This window comes from Lactuca serriola, chromosome 4 (assembly GCF_051521515.1).
Source record: "Lactuca serriola cultivar US96UC23 chromosome 4, Lser_US96UC23_V15, whole genome shotgun sequence".
Classification (NCBI taxonomy): domain Eukaryota; kingdom Viridiplantae; phylum Streptophyta; class Magnoliopsida; order Asterales; family Asteraceae; genus Lactuca; species Lactuca serriola.
In genome coordinates this window covers 388,135,143-388,151,960 of record NC_136411.1, presented here as the reverse complement: position 1 = coordinate 388,151,960, position 16,818 = coordinate 388,135,143, and the positions used below count along the sequence as shown (strand labels likewise).

The window sequence follows — 16,818 nt, the reverse complement described above, 5'->3', positions numbered from 1 at the left end:
CAAGGTAAAAGTTAAGCAATGACGAGCCTTGACGAGCCATGACGTTTTTCAAGGCGTGACTATATTATATACATTAAAAAATATAAATCATATAATTATTGAATTTTATCAAATATATGAAGTTTTTAGAAATGTTATATTAATATCTAACAGAAAAGAATTAATAAAAACTCATTTATTTTAGGCCTGATAAAAAAAACAAAACAAAAAAAAAACAAAAAAACTCGTGCCTTGAAAAAAACTCGCGTCATAACGCGATAAGGCGCGCCTTGACAAGTTATTTGGGCGCCACGCTTCACAAAGCCGCCTTGGACGTTTTCGTAACGGCTACACCACGTCTCGTGCCATGACACGCCTTGAGGTGCGCCATGGCGTGCTTTTTAGAACCATGTAAAATTGTATGTCTCTTTTCATCAAACACGATGCCATAAATATTATTCGATTTCGAAACTAACTACAAGGTTGTAATCATTGTAAAACGCCAAGGAGTAAAACTAAATGTGTAAATAAACCACAACACAAATGCTCTTTTTGTATAGTTAAGTTTAACCTTACTATAAATTATTTTTTGTCAATATATCAAGAACCACATGCCATAAATATAAAATAATAAAATAATAAACAAAAAAATATTGGATCGACTAATTAAATGACAACCCTAACATAAATTGCATACACCTTTGTAAAGTTTTTTTTTTTTTTTTTTGAAAGAGTACACCTTTGTAAAGTTTCTGGAGTCTACCTTTTATATTTGCACAAAAGTTAACCAAAACACAATCATGCAAACCGCAAATATTTTGCTACATAAGCAACAGAAGGGTTGGGGGTACACGTCGCAATGTGATTTGAACATTTATAATGTCGACTTGAGATCGATTAAAATGCAAAGGAAACTAGCCCTATGAATTAAAAAATCATGAAAACATTTATAATGTCGACTTGGGATCGATTAAAATGTAGGTATAATTATAATATAAAAAAAAAATTAAACGTACAGTCGACATCTCATATTAAAATAGTGAAATAAACAAGTGAGACCTGAATAGTCATCATCTAATATATCCATTAATGAAGTTGGGTTAATTTTCCTTCAAGAAAAGGTAAGTTTGTTTCCCTCACAAGCGGTCCCCATGCCTAACAACTGAAGGCTTTCGAGACACTGAATAACATCAAATACAAAATAAGCACCATTGAAGTCCACTAGTCTTGAAAACTCCCCAATCTTAAGATTATAAACTTGGAACCCGTTACAGAAGCTGTAGAAAACAAGATCATCACTCGTGCTCAATTGCAAAACACTTGATAAATGTGCCCTAACTTGATCTTTTTTAAAATTCAAAAAAGCAGACCAAGAAGCATCTTTCATCAACCAAATCTGATTAGCAAAATCAGCTAGCGAAGGTATAGAACCTTGGATGGGTGTTGGTGCAGCTCGCGAAGAAACCGCAGCTATAGAACCTTGGATGGGTGTTGGTGCAACAGATAGCACAGTTTTGAATGGCAATGCAATACTGCCAAAAACATGAGTGCTCAAATCAAATGTCAATAGATAATAGGTCCGAGTCAAATCATAGTGTCCCAACCAATACAATACTCCATTGAAAAAACATGGCTTTGTCATCACAGAACTAAACAAAGGCGTAGCGGAAGCAATTCTACGCCAAGTGTTTGTCTTCAATGCATAAACAAAAGATCTTCCTGCTTTTTTCCTATTACGTTCAGGTACACACACAATCTTGTAATCATCAATGACCGGGTCAAAACCGAAACCAATCTCCACCTCAGAATAACATGTCCGAGGACAATCAGGCAGGGTTAGTTTGCGCCTAATTGAAGGGTTCCACAGACTAATACTTTTTTCATCATAATCAAACAGACAGACAAGTCCATTATATGAACCAATAATATTGGAATGTGTGGAAGGAAACTATACGGGTGTTATATCGTTGTATCCATGTGTGCGAAACAATGGCAATTGGTCTTGTGGATGTAATGTGTAGAACTCTTCTAATTCACCTTCTTCATTCTCTTTATGAGTTCGGTGTCTTATTAGGAGTTTTTGTCGGGATCGAAAAGTGTGCATGTGGATGAAATCAGGGCTACCAATACAAGAATACCACGATTTGGAGAGCGATCTAAATCGGAGGAGGGATTTGCTCGGTAGTCTTGTGAAGATTTCAACAATCAACTCATCGCATAGATGAGCCGACTGCATGCGCTTCGGCTTTTTTCTAAGTCGACAAGACATAACTGCAATACAAATTTTATATATATATATATATATATATATATATATATATATATATATATATATATATATAATCATATTCAAAGATGTATTATAATATTTAAATTCCAAATAAACATCCTAGGTTTCAAGTGTGTCTACCGTCTATCCTACGATCAGTCATCATATATAAAAATACAAATCTAAAAGCATATTTTAGCAATCTAATGAGAGATTATGAATGTTTAATTATAAATAACAAAGTATAAATAGTCTAGAACTGGAACATCAAGATATCAAGAAACATTGACCTTTAATTAGCATTGCTTTTCTAAAACATATTTGTTATTTGATTTTCTTCTTTCTAATTTTATAAAGTTCGTCTCACATATACATATACATATACTCAAACTAATGTACTATCACCCCACAAGGATTTTGTCATTTTCGTTTTATACAAATCATGTAGGCACTGATACACTAGCATCAGCTAAGTCGTCTGCATAATGGTGTCATTCCAAGTGAACCTTGCATCTCAGGTCAGGTGTTAATACTTTTGAGAATCTTTCAATCAAATGAGTTGTCTTTTTTGAAACCCAAAAGAAAATTCCATTAAGGCATTACATCGAAAGCGTCATGTGCATATTAAAAGCAGGAAGATATTGAAGAGTTAAAACTAAAATGGAACCTGTGAAGAAGAAATCCTAATGGTTATTGATTTAAGAAACTGTAAACCCATAGACACCATCCCATTTTATTTTTGTTTGCCATGTTATCTCATCATTCATCAAACAACATGACAAACAGATGGTGAGTGGGAAAACACATTAAACTCACTGGAATCAAACCAGAAAACTGCTTACTGGAGATGGAGACTAGAAAAAGATGACAAGGAATTGATTTTATAAATTGAAAAATACTGTTATTGAGTTCATTTCTAAGAATTGAAGCTGAGATTATACACTGGGGATCCTAATCAGCTTTGACCCGCAGAACATTTTTTTATGGATCTGGTTGAATGCCTTATGCATTCAAAAGACTAGAATCGCTGTTACTCATGTGCACACTTCAGGAGGAGGAATCCAACATCAAAGAATCCTTCAAAACTCTGCATCAAATATAACCTAAAATACTTATTTTTGTTGGCTGATTTCACATTTCACAGGCTGATTGTGTAAGTGCTAAACCTTTTGTAGGCTGGATTAGAATATGTCCATGTCTTCTAATCTATTCTTTTTTAACAACCTAATCTGGTTCAAGTTGGATGATTTCCACTTTGACCCACTACAAGAACATACAAGCCTTTATTTGAATGGTTTGGCACTAAAGAACTTTGACCTCTTTACGTGATATATATATATATATATATATATATATATATATATATATATATATATATATATATATATATATCCCTTTTTATTACTAGATAGATAGTGTCCAAACCAGATCCCTTTTTCTCATAATCTCCTTACACCATCTCAGGAACTATATCAGATACATAAGATCAGTTTCCATAATTAAAATAAAAAAAACTATCAATTCCAAAATTCAAATTCAAATTCTACTTTACATGATCAAACTCACGTATTACTCTTCATGGTGCAGATGATTAAAAAGCTAAATAATTTCACAGCTTTAACCACATCCCGCCTAAAACCTAATTAAATTCACTCACCTGAGAACATAACACATCCTAAAGCCTAATTATCATCCCATAAGCAGAATACATTCTGACTAAAACCTAATTATCATCGCATTCAATTGATAAAATTACTTAACCGAAAAGATAAACATAACAAATCGCGTCTAAAATCCAATTACCATCGCACTACGGGTTACAAAATCGCTTACCGGAGAAGATGAACAAAACGGCGGACGATTGACGGAATGTTTGTCGGCTGGTCGCTAAAAAAATTGGATGGACGACTCCGCAGATAAGATCATAAGATAGCATAACTTAACGCCATAGCTGCAGAGATTTTCTGGCCTTAAACTCATTTAGTAACTTTCAACTGTGGGCCAGCCCGACGTTTATATATTTTCTGGGCCCAAACAATTGTTTTTCTATGCTTTTGTTCATCTTAATGTAGAAGACTAGAAAATGCACTCTTCAACCCGTCGGTTTGAGAACCAATTGGGTTTGTTCTACAACTTTACAAGCACATTGAGGAAAAACCTAAGTTAGTGTTTGTTTTTTGTCTGTAGATTTGTGTGGCCTCTTCTGTCTGCGCCGCGCAAATCACGCGCAGACGTTAGCGTTCGCAGACTGTCTGCGCCGTGCAGATCACGCGTAGACCTAAAAATGTCTGCACGCCCTCTTCTTGGCGCAGATGTGGACCAGAGTCTTCTAACATCTTCTAGCCTAAAAAAAACATATATATCTTTATATTTTTCAAGTTTTTTTAATTTATATTTTTTCCAACTTTATTAATGATAAACAATTTGAAAAAAAAAAATTACAAAACTTAAAAAAAACGTTCGATGATACAAACATGATATTTTTGACAAATTTATAAATAAAGATTTATTACAATAATAGTCGTTGAAGTTGTTTATATGAATATGAAAAAAAAAATCATAATATATTCTTATATTTTTTTGCCAAATTTTGTAAAACATTATTTAATACAGTATCGTCAATTTCTCAAGAAAATATTTATGGTACATTTTTAATGGATTTAATTGAAAAAATCGAAGTTTATTTTCATCCATTTATGTATCAAATTCTTTGATAACTAATTGTAATGTTTAGTTATAACTTTGCAACCAAAGTTGTTGTTTTTATCAAATATATACGTTAATTAATATCATTTTTATTTTTATTTTTATATAATAATACATAAAAGTTGATCTGGATTCGTTAATTAATTATAACAAAGTCATAAAAATATTAAAAAATCACTTTGAAGTTTAAAAAAATCAGTTTATTTAGATTTCAGATTATTTTAATAGCTCATAGATGTTAAAAAAACAAACAGTCTTCTTTTTTCAGACTGCAGACGTTTGGTCCACCTCTTCTACTGCAGAGGTCTACATATATGGTCCGCAGACTGCAAACATTTTGCCTCAAAAAAAACAAACAAGACCTAAGTATGCTAAAGTTCGTCTAAATAAACGGTTGACACGATACGACACGCAACTTAAATGGGTAAGGTTAGGGTTGAAAATTTCAGCTCGAAAATGACTCGTTTATTTATATGAAAGTTCTTTGATTCTTTAAATAAACTAAAAAGATCCAAAACCAAAACCATAAGTAAAAAAACATTTAGATTAAATCATTTTTATAATGTGGAAATATCTTACTTGGCTAGATCAATGATTCATTTCAGTTTTTCCATTCTCTCCCAAACTACACAGTCCGTTTCACCATTCTCTCATCCTCATGATGTCGTCATCCACCCTCGCAACTCCTAATGTTTCTATTTTGTCATTTGAATTTGTTATGACTTTATCTAATCTGAATCTCAACTATTACTTTTTCCTGTCCGCATACCCAACTCATACTCCTTCAACATGTTTAATGTTTCGACATGCAAAGCTTAATGCATATTATACACATTAAAAAGAAAAGTTCATGAGGCAATATGGGAAGGGAAGGGAGAAAGAAAACGCTGAAACGCTGACGGCTTAGGTGCGGAGGTCGAATTCCGATGTATACATAGGGCCTCGCTCCCCTTTAGAAGAGGTATAACATTTAACCTTATAGGAAGAGGATTGTCACAGAGGTAAGTGCTAAATTTATTGCCAGAAATCGGTGCATCTAGACTTTTAGATGATGGTCTGAAACTTAAGGTGACACAGAAAACAATATATATATATATATATATATATATATATATATATATATATATATATATATATATATATATATATATATCGAATCAAAACAGCGTATGGAAAGTAAGGAAAAAATAAGACCTAAGAAGCTAAAGGGAAGACAAGGACCTATACTCAGCTTTCGTGCTTGACCGGGCCACTACTTTTTGCTTTCTGGATGTCCAACTAATTAGATTTGAACCATGAAAGATAGCAAAGCCATACTTAGAACGACTAGCATCTCGATCTAAATTCCAACCTACATCAGAATAAGCATGAAGAGCGTGAACTGTAGTGGGTTTGAAGTGAAGACAATGATCAATAGTCCCTTTTAAGTATTGAAGTATATGTTTCACTGCTTGCCAATGTCTAGTTGTTAGAGCATGCATAAATTGAAAAACTCTATTAACCGAGTAAGCAATTTCGGGACGTGTGATTGTTGCATACTGAAGAGAACCAACTATCTGTCTATACAGTTTTGGATCTTCAAATGGGTCACCTTCTAATTGAAGACGATGATGAGGATCAGCCGGTGTCATCATCGGAGCTGCCATCGCCATGTTACTTTTGTTTATCACTTCTTGTATATAAGCTTGTTGAGAAATTTGGAGACCATCTATATGTCGATGTATTTGAAGACTAAGAAAATAATGCAAGTCACCAAGATCTTTTAGTGAGAATTGTTGATTCAAGGCATTGATAAACTTCTGAAGGTGAGATGCATTTGTGCCTATTACAATTAAGGCATCCACATACACAAGAACATAAACAGTGGAGGTAGATGAAATATGCACAAACAGAGATGTAGCGGACTGACACACTCTAAAACCATTTGTAACCAAGTATTGCTTTAGTTTTGTAAACCAAGCTCTTGATGCTTGTTTAAGTCCGTAAAGAGCTTTGTGTAAGCAGCATACATGGGTGGGATTATTTGGGTCTTCAAAGCCTTTTGGTTGTTTCATGTATACCTCCTCCATTCGATCGCCATTAAGAAAAAGCATTATTAATGTCGAGTTGTCGAATTTTCCATCCTTGCGAAATAGCAATGGAGAGCACAAGACGTATAGTTGTAGGCTTAATAACCAGACTAAACGTCTAAAAAAAATCAATCCCAGCCTCTTGACTAAAGCGTTGTGCTACTAATCTGGCTTTGCGTCGTTCAATAGTGCCATCCGATTTTCTTTTAATCCTGTAAATCCACTTACAAGAATTAACATTAGTATTAGTGGGACATGAAACTAAAGACCATGTGTTATTTTTCATGAGTTCATCATACTCTGCCTTCATTGCAATTTGCCAACATGCGTGCTTATTTGCTTGAGAGAAAGTTTGTGGTTCAAGATAAGAAGATGTGGAAAGATGGAAGAGTTTTGGTTTTAGTGAGTTGGTGCGAGCACGGGTGATCATAGAATGTTGATTATTGTCAGCAGGACGATAATGAGAAGGAATATAAGGATTTTGTCGAGCTCTTGAGCTAATTGTAGATTGTTGATGATGTGGAGTGGGAGAGGGAGACATAGATGAGATGATTGGAGTATTTGATGGACTCGAGTTAGGGGTGGAAGGTGGTGATGAATGGGATGAGATTGTTGGGGAGGATTGGATTGAGGATGGTGAATCTATTTGAGTTATAATGGTAGGAGTATTGTCAACATTTGGTGAGGTCTGATGTGAAGGAGTAGATTGAGGGATGTATGGAAAGATCTCCTCATTGAAAACAACATAGCGAGAGATGTATATGCGAGAGGTTGGTTGATGGAAACAAAGATAACATTTGTGTGAAGCACTATATCCAAGAAAAATGCAAGGTTTGGAACGAAAATCAATTTTGTGAGCATTATATGGTCTGAGAAAAGGATAACAAAGGCAACCAAAAGTTTTTAGAAAATCATAATCAGGAGCTTTGAGGTAAAGTTTTTGATAAGGTGATTGGTAATGTAGTATTGGTGTGATGGTACGATTGTTTAAGTAGGTTGCTGTTTTAAAAGCATGTTCCCAAAAAACTTGAGGTAGTGAAGCTTGAGCTAGAACAGTTAATCCTTTTTCAACTATGATTCTATTTCTACGTTCAATAGCTCCATTTTGTGCTTGTTTATAGGGACAAGAAATACAATGAATGATTCCATTTGGATGAAGAAAAGACGAGATGTTTCGAAACTCCCCACCCCAATCTGTTTGTAAGCTCTTTATATCATAGTTGAATTGAGTTTTTATCATGGTTCGAAATTGTAAGAAGGTAGAAAAAGCTTGTGATTTATGGGACAAGAAATATATCCATATAAACTTTATGCAATCATCAACAAATAAGATAAAATACCGATTTCCATTTAAAGAAAATTCAGGGTATGGACCCCATACATCAGAGTAAACAAGTTCAAATGGTGTAGAAGATGTAACATGCAAAGAAGCAAGAGGAAAACGATGACTTTTTCCAAGTTGACATGAGTCACAAATACTTGGAAATTTATTTAATGAAACAGTAAGATTAAATGAAGCCACAAGTTTACGCAAAACAGGCTTATGAGGGTGTGCCAAACGTTTATGCCATCCATGTAGAGATGTATGGATACCGGTGAATGCCATTGAAGGAGGTTTTGATAGGGTATGAGGCAGCCGATAGAGATTATGTTTAACATCTCCTCTGAGTATGGTTTGTCCCTGCAAGGTCTTAACAGTACAATGATTAGGCCAAAACTCCATATAGACATTATTGTCTCTTGTTAACTTAGGCACACTTAAAAGATTTTTAGTGAGTTTAGGAATAATAAGCAAAGTTGGTAATTTTAAATTAGGCAAAGAAGAGGATCCAACATGAGAAATACACAGATTTTTACCGTTTCCCATTTGCAGCTTATCATCCCCTTTGTATTCTTCTGAAATATGGAGCTTGTTCAAGTCAGGAGAAATGTGATCAGTGGCTCCAATATCAAAATACCATTACTTGTTTATATCGCTTTCTCTCTCTAGAAAACCCATTCGAAATCACTTTCTCTCTCTAGAAATCTTCAAGTTTTTGTGATCACGGTGAATTTTCCGTACAATTCTTGGATTGTGATCGTTGAAGGTATCAAATACAAAGTCAATAAAGATCAATATTATGGGTTGGTGTTAAACCGTTTGATTTTTGGGGAAACTATGGTTTCTTATGGAGGATTGAAGGATGATCATGGAAGCTTGATATTTCAACCACTTTGTGAGATCAAATGGTTGGCTGATATTACATGGTCCATATCAACACGTAGTAGTGATAAGAATGGAGAAGAAAAATATTTGTTTAGAAAGAAATATATTTCTCTTATTGAAGACCCAAATGATCTTCGTGCTCTTAAGTTTGTTGAAGTTCAAGACAATGGAGTTCAATGTGATGTTCATGATGTTCTTGATGTTCATGATGTTCAAGAAAAAGGAGTTCAAGTTGATTCTTATGATGATAAAGTTTTTTGCTCGATTGGAGTTCAAACTGATGATATTTTGTGTTCTTGTGATTCGTTTGAAAGAATGATTCCTTATCGGAAGTCGGTGATCCAAGAAATTCACAAGTATCAAACTCCAAAAGATTTGATTCAAATTCACAAAGTTGAATTTGTGGAAAATGGGTTTGTTCAAGGAATCAAGTCTTCAAGATGCAAAAAGATGAGAAAGAAAAAGAAGAAGAAGATCAATCGCAAAAACAAGCGGGTTTACTCACAAAAATCGTCAAATGTTGTTGTGAAGCCGAAATCCGTGAAGCAAATTTGGGTTCCAAAGCAACAATCTCCAAAGGTTGCATTGAATTTGAAGTCAAAACCCAAAAGTGTTGATGGTTCTTTTGAAGATGTTTTTGGTTTGACGAAGAACACGAAGAACGAGTTGTACATTTCGCATAATGGGTGGTACAATGTTCAAATTGGAGATTTTCTCATTCCAACAAAAGAACCAAGATCTTCTAAATTCGATTCGTTTGTTGAAAATAGAACTCGATTCGTCAAAAAGGTATCACAAATTCTCAAATGGATTCCAAAACGTCCATGATTTCGATTCGTACTTTGCGTTTTTCAATTTTAAATCGATTTGCCTCATTAGATCAAATCCGTTTCAACCCCATTGATTGATCCAATTGTTTTTGTTTAGATCAAAATCCCAAAAATCAAAATCAAATTAAAATATTTTTACTATTCATTCGATTTTTACTGTTCATCCAATTGTTTTCAAGCCCAAACCAAAAAATCAACCTGATACTGTTCATCAATCCAAATTTGAAGCCCATTTCATTAATTTGTTTTGATCCGTATATTTGTAATACAATTCAAATTTTACTTCATTTTTTTTTAAAAGCCCAAAATCAAGTGTTCAACCGTTCGAAATCCGAACGAACGAGATAAACAAAAGTCAAAATTTGATTTGTCGATTTGTCGATTTGTCGAAATAGTTTGTTGTTGTTCGATCGTTTCCTAGTATCGAAGATTGAAGACCGATTTGTAGACAAACATATTTTCAATTTGTTCTCATAGGAGTCGAATTTGATTTTGACTGATCTTACTTGGTGTCGATTGAAAACGAACGTGTTTGTTTGCTTGGGGTCCAACGATGGTTACTGGGAATCGAATGGGTTTGTGCTTACTTGATTTTGGAGTCGAATGTGTTTTGGATTTGAAATTGAATTCGATTATTTGGAAGTTAATGATACACAGTCAAACACATTTGATTCAACTGTGTTTGCTTAGGATCGAAATCGAATTCGAGTGCTGTTTTTTTCGATTCGACTGTTAATGATGTTCGTGTTGTCTGGAAACGAATTGAGGTATGTGTTTACGAATCGAAACTGGATTCGTGATTAATGGTCGAACAATCGATTATTTGGGTCGAATAGAAATTGGATTCGTGATTATTTGATGTCGAGTTTTGATTTTGGAGTCGAAGATCTGGGATTGCGGTTGAGAGTCTCATTTATGGAATTGATCTCATACTTGAGAGTCGAGCATCAAGCCTGGGAGTCTCGACTTGACAGGTTTGAAGTCAATCGAGTGTTCGCATCTATGGATTGTGTTCGATGTGTGCTGATTTTTTTTTGAGTTCGCTATATGTGATTGTAATTTGGAGTTGTTCGCTATGCATCTGGTAATTTCGACTTGTGATAGTCGAGTGAGTAGTGGCTTTGCTATAGGTCAATAGATGGTTGTGCAAAGAACTCATCTGGAAAGCAAAGTGGTTGTTTAACGAGTTTGCTATTCGAAATTGGAGTCTCGATTTGGGAAGGGTAGACATGTAGAACGAAGTCTGCGATTTTGAAATCGTATGAGAAGATTAAAAAGCGAAGTTTGATGATTTAGATTGTTGATTTTGTTTGTTAACGAAGGGCTTCGTTAAGTGATATTGATTTCGAAGGTTTCATAGTTGGAATGGATGTCGATGGTTATAGACTGAAAAGCGAAGACTTATCGTTTAAGGACGAATTATAGATGGTCTCGTAACGAAGTCTTGGTTGATAATGAGTTTGGAAGGGTATTTGCTTTTGATAAATGGGTTTGCCTTATTAACGAAAAATTTGATGTTAACTAACGAAGGTTTTGTAGCGATTTTTGTTCTTTGATTAACGAAGTGAAGAACAAGGATAACCACAAATCACAAGTTTCGAAACTTATCCCTCAATATTTAACGAACGAAGTGGCAGTCACATTGACTTTGCTATCTGTGTAATGAATTGGAGAAGAAAACAAATATATTTCGAAATTGGTCCCTGTAGTTTCGAAGAAATGGCATAACTAGTCAAATTTTGACATTTTTGAAGACAAGTGGATGAATTTTCGAAAGTAGCACCTGTAGTTTCGAACGTTTGGCAGTTTATACCCAATTTCGAAAAAGGTGTTCCAAAGCTGAGAAAATGAAGAATGCTCATTTCTGGTCCCTGCAGTTTGTGCGAATTTACGCTTTATGCTCAGTTTCACAAATTGGCTAGATTTTCACATATTAGACGATTTTTGGTGCAACGGGTCCCTATAGAATTCAGAAAGTGACATTTTTTACCCGGATTTTGGAAAATCTTGCAACTTTCACCCAAAAAGTGAAAAAATTTCACAAATTGGAATTTTTTGAGGCTTTTTCGTGATTGTTTTTTCCATGCAAGATTTTTGCTGATTCATTTTTGGTACACATCAAGGGGGAGTATTGTGAAGTTTATTCCTCGGGCGCTTCTCACCCTTAATGGGTTTTATAATCATTTTTTGATTATAAAAAAGGGGAGAATGATGGGTATTCGAAGCTTCTCGGGTTATTCGGATATTCATTTCCGGATTTGAAGACCGATGTTACTTCGAGGGGGAGTTTGGTCTTGATCGTGCTAGCTCGTTGGATACTGAAGCCGGTACATCCAATCCTAACTTTGAGGGGGAGAATGTTAGGGTGCAAAGTCATGCTTGGATGTGGAGTCTTGGGCTTTCCCGTTTGTGTGTGTAAATGAGTTGAGTTTTTCCTATAAATAGGAAGTGAGTGACTCCCATTATGTAAGGAACCATTTGGAGTGTTAGACTAGAGAGAGAAATTGTGTACAAACCCATTTGTATATCCTTTCTAGATCTAATACGAGCTTACAAAGAATTATTTACTCCTTGTGTTCTTGATTTTCTATGATGATTCACTAGATCTTTTCTTATTTCGCACATGCCATCATAATCAACACCACTACAGGTATAGAAACCCCAGTTCTTCTCGATGATTGCCATGGATTTTTTTGAGAAATAAATCGATAAATAGAGGTGTGGAAATCCCTTAGCACCACCATATGACCGGAATCAACTCAAATCCTTAGATTTCCCTCTATCCTCCACCATCTGAAGTCCTTCAACTTCTTCCCCATATTTCCCAACAAGAATTTGATGAAATTTTGAACTCAAATCCTCTACCAATATTGAAATTGAGACTAATCCACATCAAACCCGAAACATTAAGCGAAGCATACATTTAAAGACAAAAGCAGAACCAAATCAAAATCCACCTGTGTTTTTCAAAACCAAATCAAAAGACACTTGCTTTAAAGCCAAACAATGCAAAGCATTCATGTGTTTTTTAGGATGGTTTATGTTTTACTCAGTCCTTCACCTCTACCTTCAATCAATATCCTTATATCCATACAGATTTCACAAATTGATTCTTCTTACTTCCTTCCATTCACGATCGAACCCATGATGGTGGTGTGTGGCGTTCTTCATATTTGTGATAGGGGATGAAGAAGAATTAAGTGGCACAATGGCGGTGGATCTGCTTTTTATTTGGGGTTTTCTAGAATTTTGAATCAATTTCTTTGGGCTTTTTCTAGTTTTGCTCTACATCTTTTTTTAATGGATTTGTACCATGGCTAATTGATTTAATCTGTATACGTGAAGGAAGGAAACAGATAGTGGCACGGTGGCAGGAGAGCTCTAATTGGACAGGGGGAGAGGCAGAGATGAGGCGGTTTTTGGATTATTTTTTTAATTTTAATTTTTATATTTATTTTATATAATAATAAACCAGAAAATAAATAAATAAGGGCAATACATTCATTTCAGATGTAGTAAGGACCAGACGGGTTACAAATTTTAATACTAGGGATCATCCGAGTTAAAAATCTTGCCCATGAACTAAGTGTGCAAGTTTCTCCAAACCACATGGATCATCCGTGTAATTTACATTATTTTTTTGTTACGAGTACCGCTATGGTCATAAACATAAACAACCCCAAACACATCATTAATTATTGTCCCACGTAGGATGTCATGAGAAAACATTAAAAAAATCGATCATAAGTACCGAATATATACAAAAATAACAAAGATTTATTCTGCAATAAAAAAATATTAAAGACTAGATGTGCAAAAAAATAAATAAATGAAAGACTAAATGTGTACAAAGTGAGAAATATATTACCCTGTTAATTAATTTTTTCAGCTTACCTCAGTAGCCAGACATAAAGACTAAATATATACAATTTAACAAATTGAAAGAGTATATATAAACCCAAAACAAACTCTATTGCAAATAAAAAAATACATTATACATTTATTTCATTTTCCCAAATATTAAGCTATATAGAAACGTTAAACATCTAAACTAAACGTCCTAAACCAGGCCAGAGTCGGGTGTCATGTATGGCCCATTTTCTTACGTCTAAGGCCGGTGTCTATGCCAATTTTGTTACCTTAAAATCCCACAGCCACAGGTTAGGTTTAACATAGAAGCCGAACAGAATGATGAATAACAGAATGATGAATACGGTGATTAAGAAGGTGAAGGCGGATGAACGGACGAGAGCCATAATTCGTAACGGGTTGGAAATCGGACAGCGTTCTATCTTCGTCATATCCGGCGACAAGCCCCATGATCAGGTCATCACACAAACAAAAACACATATATACGTATACATTAAATGTTTGCTGCTTATAGAGTTTGAGTATGGATCATTCATGGGTTTTTCTTCGAGCAGATTGCGAAGCTCTACTTCATTCTTCGCCAAGAAGAAGGCAATAGGGACCTTGTATCGAAAGAAGTTGTTTGGTGCTACGAGGATAAACTTGAACTTCGAAGGTTTTTTTCTAATTTTTTTTTCGTAGTTAATTTACGTTTTCATCCATACTATAACAAAAAATTAGGTACTTTAACACGCACATGGTATCATCGACTGCAAAGTAGGATTTTTATTTATTTATTATTTTTGTCGAAAATTGTATAAAATTTAACTGAGGCGTCCTATTTTAGGATGTTGTAAATTGGACGCCTTGGAAAGGTTGATGAGCACTGACCAAGGAATATACCAATACTAGTAGTTGTGTAAGTTGTGTAACAGAAAGTGAGAAAACAAAAAGAGGGAGGGTAAGGATGAGTCCAATTTAATTTGTGGATTAGTTTTGTTTGCAGCTAGAGAATGTTTTGCTTTGTGATTACATGGAATGTGTCATGCTGTTGCTTATGTCTAGAATTTCATTTCTTGGCTAATTACTAATTTATGTGTTCATTGATCACTATACCATGTTGCAATCTTGCAGTCGTAGGAAGTTGGCCAAACAGGTGGAGTGTTTGAGACGTCATGGGGTTTTAGATCTTGAGAAGTGTCCCCCTTTCTCATTTTTTCTTGAGTTTGCACCAATTACGCCTTGTTGGTATGAGGATTCTGAGAGAATTCTTGGCAATAATACATTTGGCATGTGTGTATTTCAGGTAAATCACAATTCACAGTCACATTAAAATGAGTTACTTTAGGTCAAGTTCTTGACTATGGTAAATGTTGATGAATCCTGATGATATGCAATGTGTTTTTCTTTTCTTTTCTTTTCAAGATTTTGAGGTTTTGACACCTAATCTTCTAGCAACAACTATTCAAACAGTGGACGTGGGTGGGTTGGTCATTCTGTTGATTCCTTCTTGGGTATGAGTCTCTGTTTTTATCTTTTACTAGTTGCTTGTTTTTTTTTTAACACAATTACTGATTTGGTAAAACAATCCCCTATATCTGCTCAATTTGGATGTATGTTCCATCATCCTTCCCGGGGGGGGGGGGGGGGGTTGATAATCTCTATATTCTGCATTAATAATCTCCAAGTAGAGTAATGCTACCTGGGTTATGTTGACATGCTTACTTGTTCTATCAAGAGCAAGTGCTATGAGTGAGTGGAAACTTTTGCACTAATAACAACTCCATTTTTACTTGTATAATTAATACAGACATTTCTTCAATAAAATAATGTGTGTATTCAGATGAATCATATTTCATAACATTAGTTTGGGACCGGGTGATATTTGCAGGAGAGATTTATTACAGAATCACATTCATGGGCTGTCGATGAACATGTCCTACTTTCTCTTGCATCATGCAGAGCATATAAATTAAGTTATAGATGATAAATTGAATGTATTACCAATCTCATCTCAGCCACAGCCACCACATATTGAGGAGGACCTGGGAGTGGGAGGACTTCACCAGACAGATGTCACGCCTCATGATTCACCAAGGCGAGCCGTATATCAACCCATTGGATCCTACACAGCATCAGCTTCTCGTCAATATGGGACCATTGCACCCATCCATGAGGATGACCACTAGCCCATATCATCATCATCATCATCATCATGACATTGTCAAGTGTTTGCTATTAAAATGATTTTCAAACATTTATTATTATTATTAACACTTGCATGGTTTGTCTAATTATTAGGGGGGGTGTTTGGGATATCTTTTTGAGAGGGAAAAGAACTTTTGGGAAAAGATAACATACAAAAGATGTTTGGGAAAAGCTTCTTGAAAGCTCCTTTTGGATTTTTTAAAGAGGGAAAACTGACTTTTTGGAAAAGTCAGGTGACTTTTTGGAACTTTTCCCAAAAGTTCTTTTGCCCTTTGAAAAGATCCCCCAAACACCCCCTAGGATCTAGTTTATTTCTTTTGTATGAGTATGTAATACATGACTGTTTGTGATAATCACGTTTGGTAAATTTCAAGTCTGAGGTCGTTTATATATTTCCATTGCTCACACCTGGCATTGCTTGCCCCGAATGCCTATGTGCCCATATTATTTCTATTTTAGTTGTATACTGGTTATTTATGTTACTCAATTTAATGCACGCTTGCAGAGTTGCATTCATACAACCATAATGCTAACTTGAATGCTTCGGCTTTGCAACCTATTTTAGCATAATTTATTGTTTTTTTATTTCTTTTTCGGCATGCTTGGCTTGGCTCAACTGTGATGTTGTTCTATTTGTACATATATTTTGTGTGGATTAGTGTTCAATGGGATGAGCACTCTTCTCATGGATCAAATAGCCAA

At 34.9% G+C, this 16,818-nt stretch overlaps 1 protein-coding gene and 1 pseudogene across 3 annotated transcripts; one reads left to right on the top strand and one right to left on the bottom strand.

Annotated features, from left to right (window-relative positions):
- Positions 1-985: 985 nt before the first annotated feature.
- Positions 986-4,311, bottom strand: LOC145097822 (putative F-box protein At1g32420; annotated as a pseudogene). Its single transcript, XR_013704507.1, has 2 exons — positions 4,082-4,311; positions 986-2,250 (listed from the first exon to the last, which is right to left on the bottom strand). The product of XR_013704507.1 is annotated as a putative F-box protein At1g32420 (transcript).
- A 9,907-nt stretch (positions 4,312-14,218) lies between these two features.
- Positions 14,219-16,490, top strand: LOC145100800 (RNA cytidine acetyltransferase 2-like). 2 transcript variants are annotated; one of them, XM_079037930.1, is made up of 5 exons: positions 14,219-14,385; positions 14,484-14,584; positions 15,043-15,214; positions 15,334-15,422; positions 15,927-16,490. In XM_079037930.1, the coding sequence occupies exons 1-4, from the start codon at positions 14,248-14,250 to the stop codon at positions 15,346-15,348; spliced, it is 426 nt and encodes a 141-aa protein (XP_078894056.1). In that variant the 5' UTR covers positions 14,219-14,247; the 3' UTR covers positions 15,349-15,422; positions 15,927-16,490. The 2 variants fall into 2 exon arrangements, with proteins under 2 accessions (XP_078894056.1, XP_078894055.1); XM_079037929.1 differs by having other exon boundaries at positions 15,800-16,490.
- The last annotated feature ends 328 nt before the right edge of the window (positions 16,491-16,818 follow it).